Raw genomic sequence first — 24,030 nt, 5'->3', positions numbered from 1 at the left:
CAGTTTTATTGAGATATAATTGACGTACAGCACTATATAAGTTTAAGGTGTACAGCATAATGACTTGACATACACATATTGCAAAATGATTACCACAATAAGTTTAGTTAACATACATCACCTCATATAGTTACAAAAAAATTTTTTCCTTGTGATAAGCACTTTAAGAATCTACTCTCTTAGCAGCTTTCAAACATATATAAATATATAACTATATAACTATAGTCATCATGTTGTATACCCAGTATTTACCTTATAACTTGGAAGTTTGTACCCTTTGACCCACTTCTTCAATTCACCCAGCTTCCTCTCCCCACCTCTGGTAAACATCAATCTGATCACTTTTTCTATCCTCAATTCTTTTTGCTAATTCTTCCTCATCTCCCCACCTCTAAATGTTGGATAGCTCAAGACTCGATCCTTGAATGTCTGTAATAATTCCTCAAATTATCAAGTTTCAAGACCTTAAATATCAGCTCTATGCTGACAACTCTGAAATGTCTTTCCCCAGTTTGGCCTCCCACCTGCCTTCCGGTCATGTATCTAACTGCCTACTTAGCAGTTCCACTTGGATGTCTAATAGCTTGCTCAAATTTAACCTCTTCAGAAGCAAATTCTTGTCCCTCCCCATAAATCTTCTCTTCCCCATCCAAGTAAATGGTTACTCTATTTTCAGACTATTTTCTAATTTCAGACTAAAATCCTAGAAGTCATTCCTTCTCTCTAACACTCACTCCATCAACATCTATATGCTCTCTCTTCAAAACCTATCAAGGGGGCTTCCCTGGTGGTGCAGTGGTTGAGATTCCGCCTGCCGATGCAGGGGACATGGGTTCGTGCCCCAGTCTGGGAAGATCCCACGTGCCATGGAGCGGCTGGGCCTGTGAGCCATGGCCGCTGGGCCTGTGTGTCTGGAGCCTGTGCTCCGCAACGGGAGAGGCCACAACAGTGAGAGGCCCGCATACCAAAAAAAAAAACCCTATCAAGAGTCTGACCATTTCTCACCACTTTCGCTCATCCAAGCCACTGTCATCTCTTGCCTACATTATTGTAATCACCTCCTAACTGGATTCCCTGGCTTGCTCTTGACCCCTTACAGCCTGTTCTCAACACATCAACAAATGATCGTTTCTAAGTATAAGTTAGATCATGTCTCTTCAAAACCTTTCAATCTGTTTCCATTTAATTCAGAGTAAAAGCCAAAGTCCTTACAATGACCTACAAAGTTCTACAAACTCAGGCTCTCCACAACTGCTTAGGCTTCATCTCCTCCCTCCACCATTGGTTCGGCCACAGGGTCCTTTGTGATGTTCCTTGAACACAACACACCTCAGGGCATTGCACTTGCCTTCTCCTGGGTATCTATATGGCATGCCCCCACACTTATTTCAGATCTCTTTCCAAAGGAAACTTATTAGCGCAGTCTTCCCTAACCACCCATATAAAATAGCTGCCTAACTATATTCCCTTTTCTCACCTTTTCTCCATATAGCATTTGTTACCATCTGACAGACTATACATTTACTCGTGGGTGTGTTTATTGTCAATCTCTATCCATATAATACAAAGTCCATGAAAGCAGGGACTTATTTATTTTGTTCACTGCCATAACCCCAAACCTAGAACAGTCTCTGGCACAGAGGCTAAGATGGAATTGGTAATAATCAGGTAACATAGATAACTCATTCTAAGCAGATAAGCAATTATAAAAAATATTTTTGCCCTTTAGGCTCAAAATGAAATCTACTCTTCTGGGTTTTGCTAGGCCTCCGTTTTGACTTACCCTTCACTGGACATTAAAGGATTCTTGCTTTGGATAAGTTTTCTTGTTAATCTTGCAGTAGGGAGTGGAAAAAATGAAAAACAATTATCATTGAACTTGAGTTAGAATAGAAGACAGAATCTTTACCTTGAAGAACTCAATGAGAACATCTTTATTTTCTAGCCAGATGATATTATTAAGATATTTGTCAGGAGTAGGGGGCGGAATTGCCATTGGAAAGTTATTCAGTGATTTTATTTTTGCAAGAAGCACCTAAAAGAAACAATCAAAATAATAGTGATCAGATCCTGTAACAGAAAAGGGACATTAGGTAAAAATGAAGGAAATCTAAATAAAATACTGTTATGCAAATCTAACCAGGATTTTGACTCAGAGCTTCTCTCACCCTATTTAAATTGTCCTCTAACTTTTTTTTTGTCCCTATTCTCCCCCTTATTACTATCTTTATTACTATTCCCACTGGTATATTAACTCATATTGAATTTATCATTTTTATAATCCAATTAACAGTTGTAGTCTACCCTATCTTAAACTCAAATTATCTAAAACTCACAGTTGATTACCATATGATTTAATGCCACTTTCTCTAAATTTTTTTTCATGTGAATAATTTGCTTCTCTAAGTTCTTCTAATTTTGGAGGATATATTTCTAGTTTTGTAGCCTCTTAGAAGCCTTCTCTGACTCCCCCCACCAGTAAGAGATAATCACTTATCTGCCTTATTCCCATGGTATCTCTTACAAATCTCCCTTACGGAACTCATTACATTGTAGTATTATTATTTTTACTTATCTGTTACATGTAACTTTTGTTGATTGGCTGAATAAGTGACTAAATGAAAAAGAGAGGAAGAGTCCATGGACTTTTCAAGACCCCATGGCATGTAGTAGGTGTTCAACAAATATTTACTCAGCTAAACTGGCTAGATTTACCTAGCTCTTTATGACCTGGGATTGATAATTATATCTCTTTAGCTGACAATTAGGCAGTTAGTAGGCATTCAATAAATAACTGTTGAAAGATTGATTTACCCATTACCTTTCTAAATAAACCTATAGGAAAAAATAAGACTCTCTCTTCATAAGGGCTATTATTTATTTATTTTAACTAATGGACATCAAGCATTCAATTGAATCTTATACAATATCCAAAGTAAGAAGGGAACAATATACAAAAATACAAAACACAATGTGCACAGAGGTGTAACTTGAAGAATACTGTAAAGCGGTCTTTTTCGCCCCTTTGACAGACACTAAGGAGAAATCATATTACCCATTTAGTCCTGTGCCATGACCTTATAGAGACTAATGAGGTAGAGCTATGACAGGGAAAGCTGGCCGGTCCCACGCCCACTTCCCTTCTGGGGCCATGGAGAGGGACTATGTGCAGGAAATATCCAGAAGCACAGTCCATGTAGCCTGTGGCTGAAAGGGACCAGTGACAAGGAAAAGCATTGACACCCAGGAGCAGCTTATTCTTGGGAATACACAGGCAGAATGTGGGACCAGAACTTCCATTTTTCTTCTCTATGCTAGGAGGCCAATAGACTCTTGTACAAAATAGAAAAAAACTTTCCTATTTTCACAATTTGCAGTCTAGATGGTAGAAGTGATAGAGTGGTAGGATTAAACATTAAACATGTTTTCCTCTGTCTTATATTCCTAATTTTTTTTGCAAATTTATAATTTTTCAAAAGTCCATTTATCAGCTAACCACTTAGGGTGTCTTCCCTGTTCCTCTCAGAACTGTTCCCTCCCTGATCTTCACCAACACACACACACACACACACGATGGTCCCCTCCTGTCTATGTTAACATTAGGAAATTACCACCTCCCTTGCCACAGCTGGTGGGCCTGGGCACTACATATTCCACCAATGGACAGACAGGCAGAAAAATCTAATGACTTTGTAGAGGGAGCCAAAAGAAGATTCCACAGAGGGGCAACCCTGATAAGAAATGGAGAATCTGAAAGCTTTCTAGGTCATTGTTCAAGTCCCTTCCTGAGGCCTGGCCATGTGGTCTGGCTACCATGGGATCTGTAAAGTGCTCTGTGTCCTTATAATAAGTCCTCCAACTCCATTTCTTTGCTAAACCTAGCTCAGATTGGTTCTGTTACTTGCAACCAAGTGGTTTTGACATGGAGTGAACCAGGTAGTGCTGGCACTAGTTTCCACTGGCATTAACAAAGACTTAGGCAATTATAAAGTTTACAACTGTCATGACTCACCCTTTTCCCAATCTCCCTCACTAATTACACTCTGCTAGAGTAGCACTGCAGGCTTGAGTGCTCGGCTTATGGAATCCAGCAATATGGAAAATTGCTTTCTTACCTTATTACCTTTTACCTATTACCTTTTACCTTTTTACCTTTTACCTATTACCTTTTACCTTATTACCTTTCTTACCTTATTCATCTCAATGCCCTCATGTTTATCAATAATGCCTCTTGACCAAAGGAAGGTGAGGCTTTTCAGAGCTTTAGCAATCACATTCCGGATTGCCTGCTTAGTCTTCAAAGCAATGACAACATCACGACCTTCATGCTCTATGAGTCCTGAAGCAAATAAAATTATCAGTAGGCAAACAATCCAATAACCACAATAATAACAAATATTTGCATAAGTTTATAATTTCCAAAGTATTTACACAATATCCTTTCAGTCCTGTCTCATATAGAACTTGTGAGACCAGTAGGACTAAAGTTATTTTCATCTTTATTTTACAGATGAGAGAATTGAAAAAAGGCTTCCTTCACCAGCTAAGAGAAAATCACTCCATCTTATTCCCATGGCATCTCCTACATATCTACATTATGAACTCATTACATTGTAATATTATTATTTTTCCTTATTTGTCTCATCCTCCATATTATATAATTTTTGGTGGGTGGATGAACAAATGACTGAATAAAAGTGCCCCTGGACTTTCGCTGGTGGGTCTTTCTGAGATCAAATCTCATATTCTTCCTCTTTAACAAGCATGAGAAGTCAAGGGATTGACTGGGAGTCAAGGCTTAAACTGCATCTGTTTCATCCTTGTAATCCTAACCTTGAGCACAACACCTGACATCTGGAAGGTACTCAATCATTTTTTAACTGAAATGAGCTGAGCAGTGAAATGAAGGACAGCAAGATGGAGAACATAGGTTTTAGTGTCTGATACACCTGGGCTTGAGATCTAGCTCACCACTTACCAGCCATAGGACCTCAGGGGAGTTAACCTTTCTAAGGCTCAGTTTCATTATCTATAAAATGAAGATAATAGTATTTGCCTCATGGAGCAATTATATGGATTAAATGAAATAATGCATATAAAGCCCTTAACACAATTCCTGATATAATTAGCATTCAGTAATAGGTTGCAGTAACCACACAGGAACAGGCACTCCCTTTCACATGACTGAATCAAGAAAACTTCATAATATTCCATAGTGATCTAAAACATAAGACAGCGACTCCTAGGCCCCTAATCTTTAAAAGCGCAGAAATAAAAATCTGCTTAATACATAAATGGAAAAAATGGGTCCTGGATTTTCTGAGACACTGCCAAAATATTCTGACCTATTGTCTCCAAACTTACAATTTCGTTCATTAGACCATGTTCTTTCAGTTTTGATGTGGAAAGTATGATCCTCATAAATCCATATGGCGTCTTACAATGTGGTTATCAATACAAAGTGGTTTTGCTTTATTTCTTTTATATTAACGTCCATTTGTTAGGACGTTACCATATGCCAGGCTCTCTACTAGATACTTTTGCACACACTGAGAGCTTGGCCCACAGCCCCCATATGAGAAAAACACACCCGAGAAGTTTTGTATAAAATCCTAGGACTCCCCTGTAGGTTTCAACTCCAGCAGAGTGACTGTAGATGCTCAAGAAATGATACCCCTTGCAGCTCCACATTCCTTTGCAAAGTAAAGCAAAACAAAAACAACACCCTCTGTCAAAGGTAATCTTCATGTGTCTTTTTCTTACAACCTTAAGGCAGGGGTCCCCAACCCCCGGGCCATGGAACAGTACCAATCCGTGGCCTGTTAGGAACCAGGCCACACAGCAGGAGGTGAGCGGCGGGCAAGCGATCAAAGCTTCATCTACATTTACAGCCATTCCCCATCACTTGCATTGAGTGATGCCTGAGCTCCACCTCCTGTCAGATCAGTAGCGGCATTAGATTCTCATACAAGTGTGAACCCTACTGTGAACAACACATGCAACGGATCTAGGTTGCGTGCTCCTTATGAGAATCCAATGCCTGATGATCTGAGGTAGAGCTGAGGCGGTGATGCTAGTGCTGGGGAGCGGCTGCAAATACAGATTATCATTAGCAGAGAGGTTTGACCGCACAGAGACCATAATAAATCAATTGCTTGCAGACTCAAAACCCTATCAGTGAGTGGCAAGTGACAATTAAGCTGCATCTGGTGGCAGGCTTTAAGTCAGAATCCGACAGTTATTTTAGGCCGTGCATGGCCCGCCCGTTATTTTCTTTTATTTCTTTTATTTCTTTTGCCCATTATTTTATTCTCCACCTCCATCCGCACCTCTTTCCCGCACTCCACACTTGTCTCAATCACAGTTTTGGTAAGCCCACAAGCTAACCCTAGCCAAAATGAGTAAAAAACAAGCATCACTGGAGGGCTTCTTTGAAAAGGGGTAAAGACCCTTAGAGCAGAAGACTCTAAGACTGCCAACAAAAAGAAAGCTGCATTTCAAAGAAAATACTGAGGGTCCTACTTAAATTACAGGTTCACTGCAACAGGTAATTCACATTCTCCAAGCCCGCCTTGTATAATATGTGGTGACCGGCTACCCAAGGAAGCCACGAAACCTTCAAAACTGCTTCTCCACATGGAGACCAAGCACCCTGCATTAAACGACAAGACTTTGTGGAGTTTTCCAAAAGAAAAAAAATGTGAACACATCTCCTTCCCTCTTGGCTAGTTTTGGCAGGCATTGTAATTTTTTCCTCAGGTAACTACAAATCTTGGAGATGACTATGAAGTTCAGCTAGATTCAATTTCGGGCAGAGTCAAGATGGCAGCATGGGAGGACACAGAGTTCATGTCTCCCCACAACTAGGGTGCCTGCTGGACACTGGTGGGGGAACTCGATGCCCAAGGAGGCGGGAGGAACCCCTGAGTGACTGGATAGGACGTGGGGGTAGTGAGGGGGAAGGAGAAGTGGAGGCCGGACAGGACCAGCACTGCTGAGGGGTGGCTGGGAGAGGGGAAGGGTTCCCATGCCTGCAGGGACCCTCAGGGATACAGAGGATCAGAGGGAACCACACCTAGTGTTTTCCCTGCCCAATCGGCCCACAAGCCTGCTGGGCTTCCAGACTGAGTCCTTCACCCTCTAAGGCCCCCTCTGAAAGACGTTGGGCCTGGGCGGGGGTGGCGGGACCAAAAGGAGAAGCGGACAGGGAGGATCAGGGGAAGTACCATGGGCGTTTTCCCCATGCAATTGGGCCCCTGGAAGCCTGCTCCTGGGCCTGATCCTCCACCTCCAAGGCTCCCTCCAGCTGCGGGGGTCCTAGGGGCATGGGGTGGGGGCCAGAAGAAGAGAGGCCAATGGGAAGGGACCCTCTGGGATCAGAGTTGGGGGAAACATGCCTAGCGTTTCCCCCACCCACTGGTGCCCAGGGAGCCTGCTGGGGTCCTGGATCTGGTCCCCTGCCCTCTGAGGCCAGAGGCACTCCTGGGCCCCTCCTGCCACATTGAGCCTAAGCCTCACCTCCCACCCCTCAGGGCCTTTTCAGGCCCTGTGGGACCTAAGCATAGGCCCCGCCAACTGCCTAAACCCTGCTCCTGCCTAAGCCCCACCCACAACAGCCAAGGCCTTGTCCCTTTTTCGACTCTTTTTCGCTATTGTGATTCTGTTTCACCTTCCAGTTGTATTCAGTATTTTTATTTTTATTTAAAAAATATTTTTATTTTTTTATATTTATATTTTTACTTTTTCTAACATATCTGTTAGTTTTTTGTATATTTTTTTATTTATAAAAATATATAGAGAAATTTATATTTTTTATTTTTATTTTTTCTAACATATATATATTTTTTTCTAATATATCTGTATTTTATCTACATTTTTATTTTTTTCTAACATATCTGTTAGTTTTCTAATCTTATTTTCTGTTTTACTCTTTGATATTGTTCTGCTCCTTTTTTTTTTTTCTTTTCCTGCTCTGCAAGGCTTGCAGGATCTTGATTCACGAGCCAGGGGTCAGGCCTGAGCTCCTGCAGTGGGAACTCTGAGTCCAAACAATGGGACTAACAGAGAACCTCAGATCCCAGGGAATATTTATCAGAGTGAGGTCTCCCGGAGGTTCTCATCTTGCCAACAAGACCCAGCTCTACCTAACAGCCTACAAACTCCAGTGCTGGAAGCCTCGGGCCAAACAACGAGTAAGACAGGAACAAAATCCCACCCATCAGGAAAAAAAACAATGAGATGACAAAAATATATGTCACAGATGAAGGACCAAGGTAAAAACCAACAAGACCAAATAAATGAAGAGGAAATAGGCAATCTACCTGAAAAAGAATTCAGAGTAATGATAGTAAAGATGATCCAAAATCTTGGAAATAGAATGGAGGCACAGATCAAGAAAATAAGAGAACTGTTTAACAAAGATCTAGCAGAACTAAGAACAAACAGAGATGAACAACATAATAATTGAAATGAAAAATACACTAGAGGGAATCAAGAGCAGAAAAAATGAGGCAGAAGAATGAATAAGTGAGCTGGAAGACAGAATGGTGGAAATAACTGCTGAGGAGCAGAACAAAGAAAAAGCAATGAAAAGAACTGAAGACAATCTCAGAGACCTCTGGGACAACACTAAATGCACCAACATTCAAATTATAGGGGTCCCAGAAGAAGAAGAGAAAAAGAAAGAGTCTGAGAAAATATTTGAAGAGATTATAGGTGAAAACTTCCCAAACATGGGAAAGGAAATAGTCACCCAAGTCCACGAAGTGCAGAGAGTCCCATACAGGATAAACCCTAAGAAAAACACACCAAGACACATATTAATCAAACTAACAAAAATTAAACTCAAAGAAAAAATATTAAGAGCAGCAAGAGAAAAACCAAAAATAATATATAAAAGAATCCCCATAAGGTTATCAGCTGATTTTTCAGCAGACACTCTGCAGGCCAGAAGGGAGTGGCAGGATATACTAAAAGTGATGAAAGAGAAAAATCTACAACCAAGATTACTCTACCCAGCAAGGATCTCATTCAGATTCGATGGAGAAATCAAAAGCTTTACAGACAAGCAAAAGCTAAGAGTATTCAGCACCACCAAACCAGCTTTACAACAACTGCTAAAGAAAATTCTCTAGGTGGGAAACACAAGAGAAGAAAATGACCCACAAAAACACCCCATAACAATTAAGAAAATGGTGATAGGAACATACATATCGATAATAAACTTGAATGTAAATGGATTAACTGCTCCAACCAAAAGACACAGGCTCACTAAATGGATACAAAAACATGACCCATATATATGCTGTCTATAAGAAACCCACTTCAGACCTAGGGACACACACAGACTCAAAGTGAAGGCATGGAAAAAGATATTCCATGAAAATGGAAATCAAAAGAAAGCTGGAGTAGCAATACTCATATCAGATAAAATAGACTTTAAAATAAAGACTGTTACAAGAGATAAGGAAGGACATTACATAATGATCAAGGGATCAATCCAAGACGAAGATATAACAATTATAAATATTTATGCACCCAACATAGGAGCTCCTCAATACATAGGGCAAATCCTAACAGCCATAAAAGGGGAAATTGACGGTAACACAATAATAGTAGGGGACTTTAACACCACACTTACACCAATGGACAGACCATCCAAACAGAAAATAAATAAGGAAACACAAGCTTTAAATGACACAACAGACCAGAAAGATTTAACTGATATTTATATGACATTCCACCGAAAGTGGCAGAATACACTTTCTTCTCAAGTGCACAAGCACTTGTTTCTTCTCAAGCATTCTTTCTTTCTTTTTTTTTAAATAGATCTTTATTGGAGTATAATTGCTTCACAATACTGTGTTAGTTTCTGTTGTACAACAAAGTGAATCAGCCATGTGCATACATATATCCCCATATCCCCTCCCTCTTGAGCCTCCCTCCCACCCTCCCTGCCCCACCTCTCTAGGTCATTGGAAAGCACTGAGCTGATTTCCCTATACTACGCTGCTTCCCACTAGCTAATTATTTTACACTCGGTATTGTATATATGTCGATAGGAAGCATCTTTTCTTACCACAATGCTATGAGATTAGAAATCAATTACAGGAAGAAAAACCTGTAAAAAACACAAATATATGGAGGCTAAACATGCAATACTACATAACCAAGAGATCACTTTTATTCAGCATAGTTTTGGAAGTCCTAGCCATGGCAATCAGAGAAGAAAAAGAAATAAAACGAATCCAAATTGGAAAAGAAGCAGTAAAACTGTCACTGCTTGCAGATGACAAGATACTACACATAGATAATCCTAAAGATGCCACCAGAAAACTATTAGAACTAATCAATGAATTTGGTAAGGTTGAAGGATACAAAATTAATGCACAGAAATCTCTGGCATTCCTATACACTAACAACAAAAAATCTGAAAGAGAAATTAAGGAAACACTCCCATTTACTATCGTAACAAAAAGAATAAAATACCTAGGAATAAACCTACCTAAGCAGGCAAAAGACTTGTACTCAGAAGACTATAAAACACTGATGAAAGAAAACAACGATGACATAAACAGATGGAGAAATATACCATGTTCTTGGATTGGAAGAATCAATATTGTGAAGACGACTATACTACTGAAAGAAATCTACAGACTCAATGCAATCCCTATCAAACTATCAATGGCATTCTTCACAGAATTAGAACAAAAAATTGTACAGCTTATATGGAAACACAAAAGACCCCGAATAGCCAAAGTAATCTTGAGAAGGAAAAACGCAGCTGGAGGAATCAGGCTCCTCGACTTCAGACTATACTACAAAGCTACAGCAATCAAGATAGTATGGTACTGGCACAAAAACAGAAATATGTATCAGTGGTACAGGACAGAAAGTCCAGAGATAAACCCACACATCTATGATCACCTAATTTATGACAAAGGAGGCACGGATATACAATGGAGAAAACACAGCCTCTTCAATAAGTGATGCTGGGAAAACTGGACAGCTACATGTAAAAGAATGAAATTAGAACACTCCCCACCACCATACACAAAAATAAACTCAAAATTGATTAAAGACCTAAATGTAAGACTGGACACTATAAAACTCTTAGAGGAAAACATAGGAAAAACATTCTTTGAGATAAACCACAGCAAGATCTTTTTTGATCCACCTCCTAGAGTAGTGAAAATAAAAACAAAAATAAACAAATGGGTCCTAATTAAACTTAAAAGCTTTTGCACAGCAAAGGAAGCCATAAACAAGATGAAAAGACAACCCTCAGAATGGGAGAAAATATTTGCAAACGAAGCAATGTGACAAAGGATTCATCTCCAAAATATACAAAGAGCTCATGGAGCTCAATATCAAAAAAACAAACAATTCAACTAAAAACTGGGTGGAAGGCCTAAATAGACATTTCTCCAAAGAAGACATACAGATGGCCAAGAGGCACATGAAAAGATCTCAACCTCACTAATTATTAGAGAAAGGCAAATTAAAACTACAATGAAGTATCACCTCACACCGGTCAAAATGGCCATCATCAAAAAATCTACACACAATAAATGCTGGAGACGGTGTGGAGAAAAGGGAACCCTTTTGCACTGTTGGTGGGAATGTAAATTGATACAGCCACTGTGGAGAGCAGTATGCAGGTTCCTTAAAAAACTATATATAGAACTACCATATGACCCAGTAATCCCACTACTGGGCATATACCCTGAGAATACCATAATTCAAAACGACACATGGGGGCTTCCTTGGTGGCACAGTGGTTAAGAATCCACCTGCCAATGCAGGGGATAAGGGTTCAAGTCCTGGTCTGGGAAGATCTGACATGCCACAGAGCAACAAAGCCTGTATGCCATAACTCCTGAGCCTGTGCTCTGGAGCCCGTGCCCCACAACTACTGAATCCCATGTGCCACAACTACTGAATCCCATGTGCCACAACTACTGAAGCCTGCACACCTAGAGCCCACGCTCCACAAGAGAAGCCACCACAATGAGAAACCCGCGCACCGCAATGAAAAGCCCCCACTCATCACAACTAGAGAAAAGACTGCATGCAGCAACAAAGACTCAACACAGCCAAAAATAAATAAATTTAAATAAAATTTTTAAAAAAAAGGACACATGTACCCCAATGTTCATTGCAGCACTATTTATAATAGCCAGGACATGGAAACAACCTAAATGTCCAAAAACAAATGAATGAAGAAAGAAGATGCAGTACATATATACAATGGAATATTACACAGCCATAAAAAGGAACGAAATTGGGTCATTTGTAGAGATGTGGATGGACCTAAAGTCTGTCATACAGAGTGAAGTAAGCCAGAAAGAGAAAAACAAATATTGTATAGTAACGCATATATGTGGATTCTAGAAAAATGGTACAGATGAACCAACCTATTTGCAGGGCAGGAATATAGATATAGATGTAGAGAACAGACATATGGGCATGGGGGTGGGGAAGGGGAGGGTGGGACGAATTGGGAGATTAGGTTTGACATAAACACACTACCATGGGTAAAATAGATTGCTGGTGGGAACCTGCTGTATAGTACAGGGAGCTCAGCTCTGTGCTCTGTGATGACCTAGATGGGTGGAATGGGGGCAGTGGGAGGGGGACCAAGAGGGAGGGGATATAGGTATACATATAGCTGATTCACTTCATTGTATAGCAGAAACTAACATAACATTGTAAAGCGATTATACTCCAATAAAAATTTAAAAATTAAAAGAAAAAGAAAGAAAATACCAAGAGTCTTACTTATAGGTTCATTGCAACAGGTGATTCACATTCTCCAAGCCCACTTTGTATAATATGTAGTAACCTGCTATCCAATGAAACTATGAAACCTTCAAAACTGCTTTGCCACATGGAGACCAAGCATGCTGCATTAAAAGACAAGCCTTTGGAGTTTTCAAAAGAAAAAAGTGTGAACACGAAGAACAGAAGCAATTATTGAAGGCCACCATTTCATCAAATGTGTCTGCACTGAGAGCATCATTCTTAGTGGCTAACCACATTGCTAAAGCTAAGAAGCCCTTTACTACTGGTGAAGAGTTGATCCTGCCTGCTGCTAAGGACATTTGTCATGAACTTTTAGGAGAGGCTGCAGTTCAAAAGGTGACACGTGTTCCTCTTTCAGCTAGCACCATAACTAGATGAATTGGTGAAACAGCAGAGGTTAGTGAGGCACAATTGTTAGAGAGGATTAATGAGTCACCGTGGTACGCAACCCAGGTTGACGAGTCTACTGATGTTGACACCAAGGCAACAATGCTTGTCTTTGTGCGATATATATTTCAGGAGGATGTGCATGAGGATATGTTATGTGTACTTTTGCTGCCAACCAACACCACAGCTGCAGAACTATTCAAGTCTCTGAATGATTACATATCAGGAAAACTGAATTGGTCATTTTGTGTCAGTATATGCATGGATGGAACAGCTGCCATGACTAGACATCTTTCTGGTTTCACTACTCGGGTCAAAGAGGTCGCTTCTGAATGTGAGTCTACGCACTGTGTCATCCACAGAGAAATGCTGGCTAGCCGAAAAATGTCACCTGAACTTAACAACGTTTTGCAGGATATGATTAAAATTATCAACTACATTAAAGTACACGTCCTTAACTCACGTCTGTTTGCGCAGCTCTCTGAGGAGATGGACACAGAACACACACATCTTCTCTTATACACAGAAGTGAGATGGCTTCTAAAGGTAGATCACTGGCCAGAGTGTTTGAGTTACAAGAGCTGTTCCAGAGATTTCTTTTAGAAAAACAGTCACCACTGACAGCATATTTCAGTGACACAGAATGGGTCACAAAACTTGCTTACTTGTGTGACACATTTAACCAGCTCAACGAACTCAATCTGTCATTTCAGGGGAGAATGACAACTGTGTTCAAGTCGGCAGATAAAGTGGCTGCATTCAAAGCCAAACTGGAATTATGGAGGAGATCAGGGAACACTGGGATTTTTGACATGTTTTAAACATTAGAAGAGATTTTGAAAGAGACTGAGCCAGGGCCTTCTCTCTCCCAGCTGGTGCATGATCACCTACCTCAGCTTTCAAAAGAGTTTGAGCATTACTTCCCAACCACAAAAGACCCCCAAACTGGGAAGGAATGGATCTGCGACCCATTTGTGAATAAGCCAGGTGAATCGACTTTGTCCGTGCTAGAAGAGGATCAACTGCTTGAGGTGGCAAATGACGGTGGCCTTAAAAGTACGCTTGAGGGCCTCCCTGGTGGTGCAGTGGTTGAGATTCCGCCTGCCGATGCAGGGGACACAGGTTCGCGCCCCAGTCTGGGAAGATCCCACGTGCCGCGGAGCGGCTGGGCCTGTGAGCCGTGGCCGCTGAGCCTGCGCGTCCGGAGCCTGTGCTCCGCAACGGGAGAGGCCACAGCAGTGAGAGGACCGCGTACCGCAAAAAAAAAAAAAAAAGTCCGCTTGAGACAACTTCAAATCTCCATGTGTTCTGGATTAAAGTCAAGGCGGAATACCCTGAGATTGCCACAAAAGCACTGAAAAGCCTGCTTCCATTTCCAACATCCTATCTTTGTGAAGCAGGGTTTTCTGCCGTGACAGCAACCAAAATGAGATGACGGAGTAGACTGGACATAAGCAACACAACGTAATAATAATAGAAATAAAGTGCACGATAAATGTAATGTGCTTGAGTCATCCCGAAACCATCCCCCCACCCACCGTCTGTGGAAAAATTGTTTTCCAAGAAACTGGTCCCTGATGCCAAAAAGGTTGGGGACCACTGCCTTAAGGAATCTGATCTTGCCACCTTAATACACTTTCTGCACTCTTCATTTTTTCTTTTATGCTTCCATAGCAAATAATAGAACTCCTCTAACTTTCTGCAATTATCTATTGACATGCTCACACTTCCCACCAGGATCTACACTTTATGTACACCTGGCCCATTAAACGGGTTCAAAAAATGCTTATTGAACGAATAAATGAATGAGTGAATGACTGAATGAAAGCATGAACTTGTCTTCCTTTGGTTAAATTATGGGATGATAAGGTGTGATTTCAGGAAATTAGATATTCCAACTACTTACCTAGTTCTTTGACAGCGTCTCGTTTGTTGGTTTCCAAAATTTCATATAATTTCTGTGAGAAGTTAAAAAAAACATTAATTTCTAATTACACCAAGTGCATTACTGGCTTTAAAACCTGAGAAAAAGAAGTATGGTAGGGGCTTCCCTGGTGGCGCAGTGGTTAAGAATCCGCCTGCCAATGCAGGGGACACAGGTTCAGGCCCTGGTCTAGGAAGATCCCACATGCCACAGAGCAACTAAGCCCGTGCACTGCAACTACTGAGCCTGTGCTATAGAGCCTGCAAGCCACAACTACTGAAGCCCACGCGCCTAGAGCCCGTGCTCCACTACAAGAGAAGCCACCGCAATGAGAAGCCTGTGCACCACAACGAAGAGTAGCCCCCGCTCACCACAACTAGAGAAAGCCTGCGTGCAGCAATGAAGACCCAATGCAGCCAAAAATAAATAAATTAAATAGACAAAATTAAAAAAAAAAAGAAGTACGGTAGAAGAAATCTCACTTAGATTAGCGTTTGGGGGAGATATTTAGCTCAAATCTTCCCTCTCTGTCAATTCTGCTGCTTTCCCCAGGCTCACACTCATAGCGCAATGGATGCTGTGTAGTAGCTTACATAACTACTGTGCCTAGTATTTCTTAGAAAAGACTAGTGTACACTCCACTGTGCATCAAGGAGAACTCTCATAGATAGCGCGCCACGAGAGGGTGGCCAACAGAGAAGCTGTTGTTTGGGAAGCCAGTCTATCGGGAGTGCAAAAACGAGTGGAATAATGAGAAAATATGGTGTCAAGTAGGTCATGTTTCCTACAGATAACTCCTGACATAACTGAAGAAAGAGGTCCACTCTGGGCTAACCCATCTCTGTTCATTCACACAGTAGGTATTTGTCCAATTCCCACCATGTCCCCAGGCATGGCTCTACATGGAGCTTGCCCTCTAGGTTTGAGTCCTTCTGGAGCTTCCGCTTGGCCACATCAACAGCTCTGGGACTAAACAACTGACAGTTCTCTAGGATGGTCAGGTACAGATGGCTGAAATTCTGCACCCAAATCATGCATGGTATCTTCCTATTTACAAGGAACAGCTGGTTTGTTATCTAAAGCTTAAGCAGTTAAAGTGTGTGTTGTTCTGTTTAGAGAAGTCATATTAATCACTCATTTTGGATGTAAGAATGAAGTATACAATTTTTTTTTTTTTTTTTTGGCCACCGCACGTCTTGCAGGATCTTAGTTCCCCGACCAGGGATGGAATCCGTACCCTTGGCAGTGAAAGCATGGAGTCCTAACTACTGGACTGCCAGGGAATCCCCTGAGTATATAATTTTTATTAAATTCTTTCTTCTCACTTGATAACACTGAATCAGCAATGTGAAGGTACCAAACTATTAGCCTGCACGTGACACCCACATACTGTGCTCCGGCCCTGCTTGCAACAGTTCACAGACAGCAGCTAAGCCCCCTTCATACTACCAGCTCTGTAAAACTGCCACAGAATGACGTTGCATAAGACACTATTAGGAACCGACTCCTGCCCACAAAGAGAAAATAACCATGAAAGCCTAGACATACATGTGACTTCTCTAAAGGTGAGCTGCCACTGGCCAGGTTCTTGAACCGTGTCACTTTCAGAATAAACACCAGTCCGATATCTAAACACAACTCAATAAGACAGTTAAATGTTTACAGAAGTCTCCTTTAAAAATGCCAAAGGGGAATTCTTTTCATGTCTTACACTTCCAGGCAAATCTCTGCCCCCAAATCGCTACACCTTCAACCAAACTCCTCAAAACACATTCTTAACTTCCCCCACTGGCTCTTGTTTTTCTTCTCTCCTCTTCCTGTTTCTGAAATATTTTCTCCTATGAATAGCTTTATGTTCTTTCTAATAGAGATCAACCTAAACTTTCAGTAGTTCTTTTAATTTTCTTCTCCAATATTCTAAGTAAATCAACAGGACAGAATTCTGTTGTACATTAACATTTGATCCAATAATCAATACTCCTGTGATAAATCTAGATAATATTTCTCTATCCAGTCCATAAGGATATCATATAAGATGTCAGATGCCTTCCTAAAATTCAGGTATACTCTTCCTATAGTGGTACCTGATTATAAAAAAGAAATCTTAAATGCTAAAGATATTTAACAATATATCTTTTATGTACTTTAGAAATGAAAAATTAAAACATTAAATTAGGTGTCTTCACAGCCTCTCCCTCTCCTGAACTTGATAAAGAAAGAGGCTCTCTTTCTTGGCCAAGAACCTGAGGCAACCAACACTCATCACAAAAAATAGGCATAACAACCGGAAGACATAACCCCCAGCGCACCCTGATTTTGTTTTTACACACACAATTATAAGATCTAGGGCTTCAGTAATTAGGATTTAAATTCATTCTTGGATTAAAACTCAGGAGTCTCACGTGGGCTGAGAAAACACCCTTTAGCTATTGCTACTACTCAATTTAGATTTTCATCTACATATATGAAAATATAACCCCAAATCACCAAACACTGGGTGGAAAAACTGAATGAAAGATAAGAACCAAACACGACAAATAGAAGAATGAACCTCGAAGAAGCAGAACTGATACAGGAAACAGAAATTCTTAAAATAAAGAGGTTCAAGAAAATATCACATTCTTTTAAAAACAGAAAAGAAACAGTTACTATGAAAAAGAAGCAATCAAAGTTCTTGATTGCTTGACAAAAAGTATTTGTCAAAAAAAAAAGTTAGCAGATGGGCTGAATAACAGAATAGACACAGCTAAAGACTGACTTAGGAACCTGGAAAATCAAACTGGGGGTTCTCAATACAAAGAGGAAAGAGTTGAAAGTTATGAGGAAAGTTGAAAGAGGGACTAAACACAGATATTCAAAACTCTTTAAAAGAGTGCCAAAAGGAGAAAATAGAAACCACAGAGGGGAGAAAATAATCAAAGAAGTAATAGAAGGAGGATGGTAATCTTCAGATTATAAAGGCTCCACCATGTGCTGAACGGGACAAATTAAAAAAAAAATCACACGTAGACATATCTTGGTGAAATTTCAGAACTCCAAGGATAAAAAGAAAATCCCAAAGACTTTAAAGAATGAGGGAAAAAGTCACCTACAAAAGCAAAAGTAAAATCAGTCTTGTGTCAGCAATGCTGAAGACAGAGGGGCAATGATTTCAGGAAAATGGTTTTGGAGAGTCAAACTATTAAAATCAAAATCAAAACAAAAAGAATTTTGGACTTACGGAAAATTTTTTGTACGTATGGAAAAAATTTCTTATGGACATAATCCAGCATAATAGAAAGGAAAGTAAAAAAGGAGCTCACATGAGACTCCAGAAAGAGTGGCTGAGGAATATAACCTAAAGGAAGAGAAGGAAGTTATTGTTAAAAAAAATTAATTCATTTGCTGTTTCATAGAGAAGAGTCTCCTTCAAGTACAAAAGGTTTAATGACATAGGATAGTATTTCCTTTGTTATGGATTCAATCAAATGATAGGTTCTAGAGTGAATAAAATTTATACAATCATAATATTTATATAATCATAAAGTAGAGGTTGTTTTTTGGTTTTCCATGTATAGAGTCATTTACTGAAAAGAATGAAGACAATTATACTTACAGCATAGAAGGTAAATGTTATAAACTGTCTGCCTGTAAAAATAATAGCTCCAAAAATTTAAGAGAGAAAAAGAAAAGGTTAAAGGAGATGAATGTTTAATCTCCTTATATTGCACAGCAAAGAGTAAAGAAAGGCTGTTTAGAAATAATAAATCAAGAATTAGATCCACCAGAGGGCAGACAGCAGAAGCAAGAAGAACAACAATCCTGTAGCCAGTGGAACAAAAACCACATTCACAGAAACACAAACAACATGAAAAGGCAGAGGGCTATGTACCAGATGAAGGAACAAGATAAAACTACAGAAAAACAACTAAATGATGTGGAGATAGCCAACCTTCCAAAAAAAGAATTCAGAATAATGATAGTGAAGATGATCCAGGACCTCGGAAAAAGAATGGAGGCAAAGATCGAGAAGATGCAAGAAATGTTTAACAAAGAACTAGAAGAATTAAAGAACAAACAAACAGAGATGAACAATACAATAACTGAAATGAAAACTACACTAGAAGGAATCAATAGCAAAACAACTGACGCAGAAGAATGGATAAATGACCTGGAAGAAAGAATGGTGGAATTCACTGCTGTGGAACAGAATAAAGAAAAAACACTGAAAAGAAATGAGGACAGCCTAAGAGACCTCTGGGACAACATGAAACGCAACAACATTCGCATTATAGGGGTCCCAGAAGGAGAAGAGAGAGAGAAAGGACCCGAGAAAATATCTGAAGAGATTATAGTTGAAAATCTTCCTAACATGGGAAAGGAAATAGCCACCCAAGTCCAGGAAGCACAGCGAGTCCCATACAGGATAAACTCAAGGAGAAACAAGCCGAGACCCATTGGGACTTTAACACCTCACTTACGCCAATGGCCAGATCATCCAAAATAAAAATAAATAAGAAACAGAAGGTTTAAATGACATGATAGACCAGATAGATTTAATTGATAGTTTGATGAATTGGGCGATTGGGACTGACATGTATACATTGATGTGTATAAAACTGATGATTAATAAGAACCTGTTGTATAAAAAAATAAATAAAATAAAATTCCAAAAAAAAAGAAATACACATGCATATTATTAAAATTATTGCCTAATAGTAGAGGAATTTAACCCAGGAGTGGTGGCTTTGGGGCTGTCTCTGGGAGATGGTAGAGTGGAGGGCTGAGACGGATAATTTTATTTCTTTTATTATATTATTTCCAAGTTGCAAAATTATGCATGAATATTTTTTACCATAAGTGTTCTGTGTGCGTGTCTGTGTCTGTATATTCAAAGACCTTACCTCTTAGGCCATGGAATTGAATACTCTAGAGCAGAAAATCATATATGAAAGTTAAAATAGCCCTTTTAGGAACGTGACTCTGCTAAATTGCAGAGGGGCCTGAAGTGGACAGACTGGTGTGAGGGAAGCTGGTTAGGAGGTGATTCATTCCACCTATGAGTTCCTAATGTGCTTACGTCCTCATCTCCCATTTGGTACTTAACTCATACTGCCTGGAAATGAGGAGGATCTTGAATGATAAAAAATAATAATAATACATACTACCACTCATGCACTCCTCAGTACCAGCATTTGAAATTTTCACTGTCAATTCTTTGTTCTCTTTCCCTCTCTCTCCCGCCACTTCAGACCTACCCTTTCCTTAAAGCCTTATTCACGTCTCATTTCCTACATGAAGCCTATTTCAAGTGTCCTACCCTTTGAGAGTGTTACAAAGACAGACAGAATCTCTACTCAGCACTCAGAAAATAAAAACGAATAGATTTTCTTCTCTGAAGATCATAAATGAGTTTGATAATCATAGCTAAAATTTAAAGAGCAGAGACTGTTCTCTGCAGCACTTCGTATCACATAATAAACAACTGAATCCCTTTCACTTGATATAATTTACCTGTTGGGTCAAATACATGCAGAAATGGTCTTAAAAGAAATCAAGACACCTAAGTGATGTTTTCCCCAAATGACCAGTGCTTGTCTCTCACCTGATTTATTGATTCTCGGCTAGAAATTTGTTTTATTAAAAACTTGGTATCCTCTTGACTTTTGACATAGCCTTTTGTAATACTATACATCAAGCTGAGGCGCTTTTTGATCTGCACATCTACAATATTCATCAGCAGTGGTATTAGTACCTGGAATAACAGAGAGAAAAAAACTGAAAATTTAAGGAGGAAAAGCACCCTCTAAGGCAGATGTTCTCAAAGTGTCATTTCTAACAAGCTTGTTAGAAACACAAATGTGACGCCATTGCTGAAACACAAATTCTCAGGCCCCACTCCAGACCTGCTGAATCAGAAACTCTGGGGATGGGCCCAAAATCGGTGCTTTAACAAGTCCTCCAGGTGATTCTATGCACACTCAAGTTTGAGAGCCACTCTAAAGAAATGAAAGCTCAATGAATAACTGTTCTGTAGCTTTAAGGGGAAATCCCTACCCTGCGCTTTCCCTCATTCTCCATATCACCAGTTTTCAGGAGACAAGAGAGGTCACCCCAATAACCTGGGTGATAGTAACCAACCGAATAAATCTCTCTACACCTCAGTTTCTCCACTTGTAAGATAAGGACCTTAGGGTATCTAAGATCCTCCTTAGCTCTAAATTTCTCAAATCATAAGCTGAGGAAGGAGAGCGCAGTGACTGAGTGGGATTTTTAAATATAAACCTCCCTGGGTTCAAGTACAAGCTCTGTTACTCACCAGCTCTGTGACCTTGAGCAAGTTACTTAGTGACTCCAAGGACTCAGTGTCCTCATCTGTTCAATGAGGATAATAATACCTAAGTAACAGAATTCCAGTGGAGTGGCCCTCATGAGCAATGCAGTGAATCACAGAGACAGATGCACATCAGAACACAGGGAGGATGGTGAGGGGCCAGGTAACACAGGAGGAAGATGTGACCAGGAAAAGAACATCACAGAGAAGGAGTCACAAGAGCAGAGAAGGGACGGATTTTTTTAAAAACTGTTATTCTGGTTGTGAAACTTTGGGCAGAGGGAGAGATATTAAAGAGGATTTTTATAAAGTTTTATTCCATGATGCACTGGCACCCCCTGGGCCGATCTGAAGTAAAGGTCTCCAATATTCTTCGAAGTTTTCCAATACAGATTTGTTTCTTTTGAAAGCCACACTCTGCTGAGACTGGCTATTAGGACACCTAACTTGATAAAGTGGTGACACCTACTTCACAGGGCTCTTATAACAATTTAACTAGATAATGTAAGTAAAGTGGTCTGCACAGTTCCTGGAACATAGTAACTGCTCAGTAAACAAAAGCTAATCATGACTATATTTACTTAAATACACTCCACTGGGACTTGTCAGAGCATGTTAAACAGAAATAGCAACTAGTTCACACTTTAAATAGGGCTGACTTCCACAATAACACATCTTTAAGTCTTTATTTCACCTAGAGAGACTTTTCACAAAGTATTCCCTCTAAAATAATAATTTTACATTCATCTGCATAAGATCCCTGTATAAAAACTGATTATCTAAGGACGCCTCTACCTTCCACATTAAGACTTAGCCTCATTCTACATACCCTCATTTCTAGAGTCGTTTGTATTATAATGGGTTATACCTTATGTCGACACTTGCTCTAAACTCAGCTCATAGGGAAAAACTCATAAATAAATTGTGCATACAACTCTGTAGAGTCATCCTTATGAACACTAAAGTTTGGTAACATTAATATAGAATCAAGTAAGGAACAAAAAAAGGAAGTCAACAAACACAAGTCTGGGCATTCAGACGATTTTGCCTTTAAGATCACTATAAAATTGCTTGGAGAACGGGGACTAGATGGAGGATTCTAATGTATGCCTTTTGCCGTCAGGGTTTACAGCAATGTTTATTCATATTAAGCCTCTATAACTTCAATACATACTAACAGACTTATTTGATGTAATAAGAATTAAGCAACTCAAAAATATGGAGTGGCAAGTGAAATCATCTAAAGCACCCAAGTTAAAAGCTTATATAATGCAACTGCATTGGGAAGAGAAAGGAGGCTTAAGAACGGAGACTGAAAATCTGAAGATCTACCTTCAGAATCAAAACCAGAGCCACGAAAAGAAGAAATGGTCATTGTTAAGGAGACTGAAGGCCACAGTAAAACTGAACTTCATAGGCAGTGGGGTATGTAAGTAGTGTGGGCTCCAGGGTAAATATTGTTGTGCTTCTACACAGTTAGGGCTTTATGAGCAAATTTTACTAAAACGTGAAGAACTTGTTTCTGGGTAATCCTGCTGCAGGGGCACCACTGTTTTCATTTATTCATTCAATAAATAACTTATTAAGTACTTACTATATACTAGGTACCATTCTGGAGCCATAGGTTACATCAGTGACCAAAACAAAGATCCCTGCCTTGTGGAAAGCACATATAACATACGGTAAAAAAGTGATAAGTGCTACGCAGAAAAATTAAAATTTAAACAAGTGGAGGGGGACCAGAGAGATGGGTGGAACACGCTGGGAGTATGGAGGGCAGGTTGCCATTTTACGTAGCGTAAAAGAAGGTCAGGGAAGACGTTCTCCATGAGAAGGTGAGATTTGAGCAATGACTTGAAGGGGGTGAGAGAGTGAACCATGCAGATACCTATAAAGAGAGGGTTCCAGGAGAAAAGACAGCTCCCTCCCTCATTTCTTTCAAAATAGTGAGGTTTCTTAATTCATTCAACAAATAGTATAGGGAAAAAAAAAGTATTTTAAAATTTGAAGTTTTACCTTGATAAGAGGAATAAATCTAATTATTCTGAAATAACCTATTATTACTGTAAACTGAATAAGAACCAAGTGGTCTGGTCTCAATCTGACAAAGTATATACAAAATATATCAACGATTCCAATAAGCATGATAAAAAATTCCAAAGTATTCCAATGTTGATGAAAATATCTGCTTTTCAAAATGGTTATCTGTTTAGAAAACATATAGAATGTACATCATTTCATAGCACTATACAATGATATGGGGAGGGGATTCTTTAAAATTAACAGTTAAATCCTCAACTACAAATAAGTTATATTCCAAAAGTTGGGTTTTAAGTCATTCATTTGAAATTCAAAAAAATCCTACATCAAAAATTATAATTTGATTCCAAATACACATAATCTATTATGAAGCTGTAATGCCAAAGAAAAGCAATGAAAAATACTAAACAGATTAATTGCAATACTATTAATTATAATTAAAGTATGTAAACAGTAATGCTGATAAGTCATCTTTGAAGCATTTATCCTAAAAAGTAGTTCTCATCTTATATTATGACAAGTAACTAGCAAACCATTTTGCTTTTATCCACTTATTTATTCT

At 39.5% G+C, this 24,030-nt stretch overlaps 1 protein-coding gene across 1 annotated transcript in view; it reads right to left on the bottom strand.

Moving 5' to 3' along the window:
* SLC9C2 (solute carrier family 9 member C2 (putative)) overlaps positions 1-24,030 on the bottom strand; it is a gene marked incomplete at its 3' end in the record, with an annotated part of 73,227 nt that overhangs the window by 9,887 nt on the left and 39,310 nt on the right. Inside the window, exons 16-20 of the mRNA XM_024758779.1 lie at positions 23,445-23,633; positions 20,700-20,849; positions 15,098-15,149; positions 4,191-4,339; positions 1,910-2,035 (exon numbers count right to left, since the gene is read on the bottom strand). Of these exons, the coding sequence (XP_024614547.1) occupies positions 1,910-2,035; positions 4,191-4,339; positions 15,098-15,149; positions 20,700-20,849; positions 23,445-23,633 (666 nt within the window). The remainder of the gene's footprint in view (positions 1-1,909; positions 2,036-4,190; positions 4,340-15,097; positions 15,150-20,699; positions 20,850-23,444; positions 23,634-24,030) is intronic.

This window comes from Neophocaena asiaeorientalis, unplaced genomic scaffold (assembly GCF_003031525.2).
Source record: "Neophocaena asiaeorientalis asiaeorientalis breed wild unplaced genomic scaffold, Neophocaena_asiaeorientalis_V1.1 scaffold182, whole genome shotgun sequence".
Lineage (NCBI taxonomy): Eukaryota > Metazoa > Chordata > Mammalia > Artiodactyla > Phocoenidae > Neophocaena > Neophocaena asiaeorientalis.
Note: the sequence above shows the minus strand (reverse complement) of the source record. Positions and strands in the feature narration are given on the sequence as shown.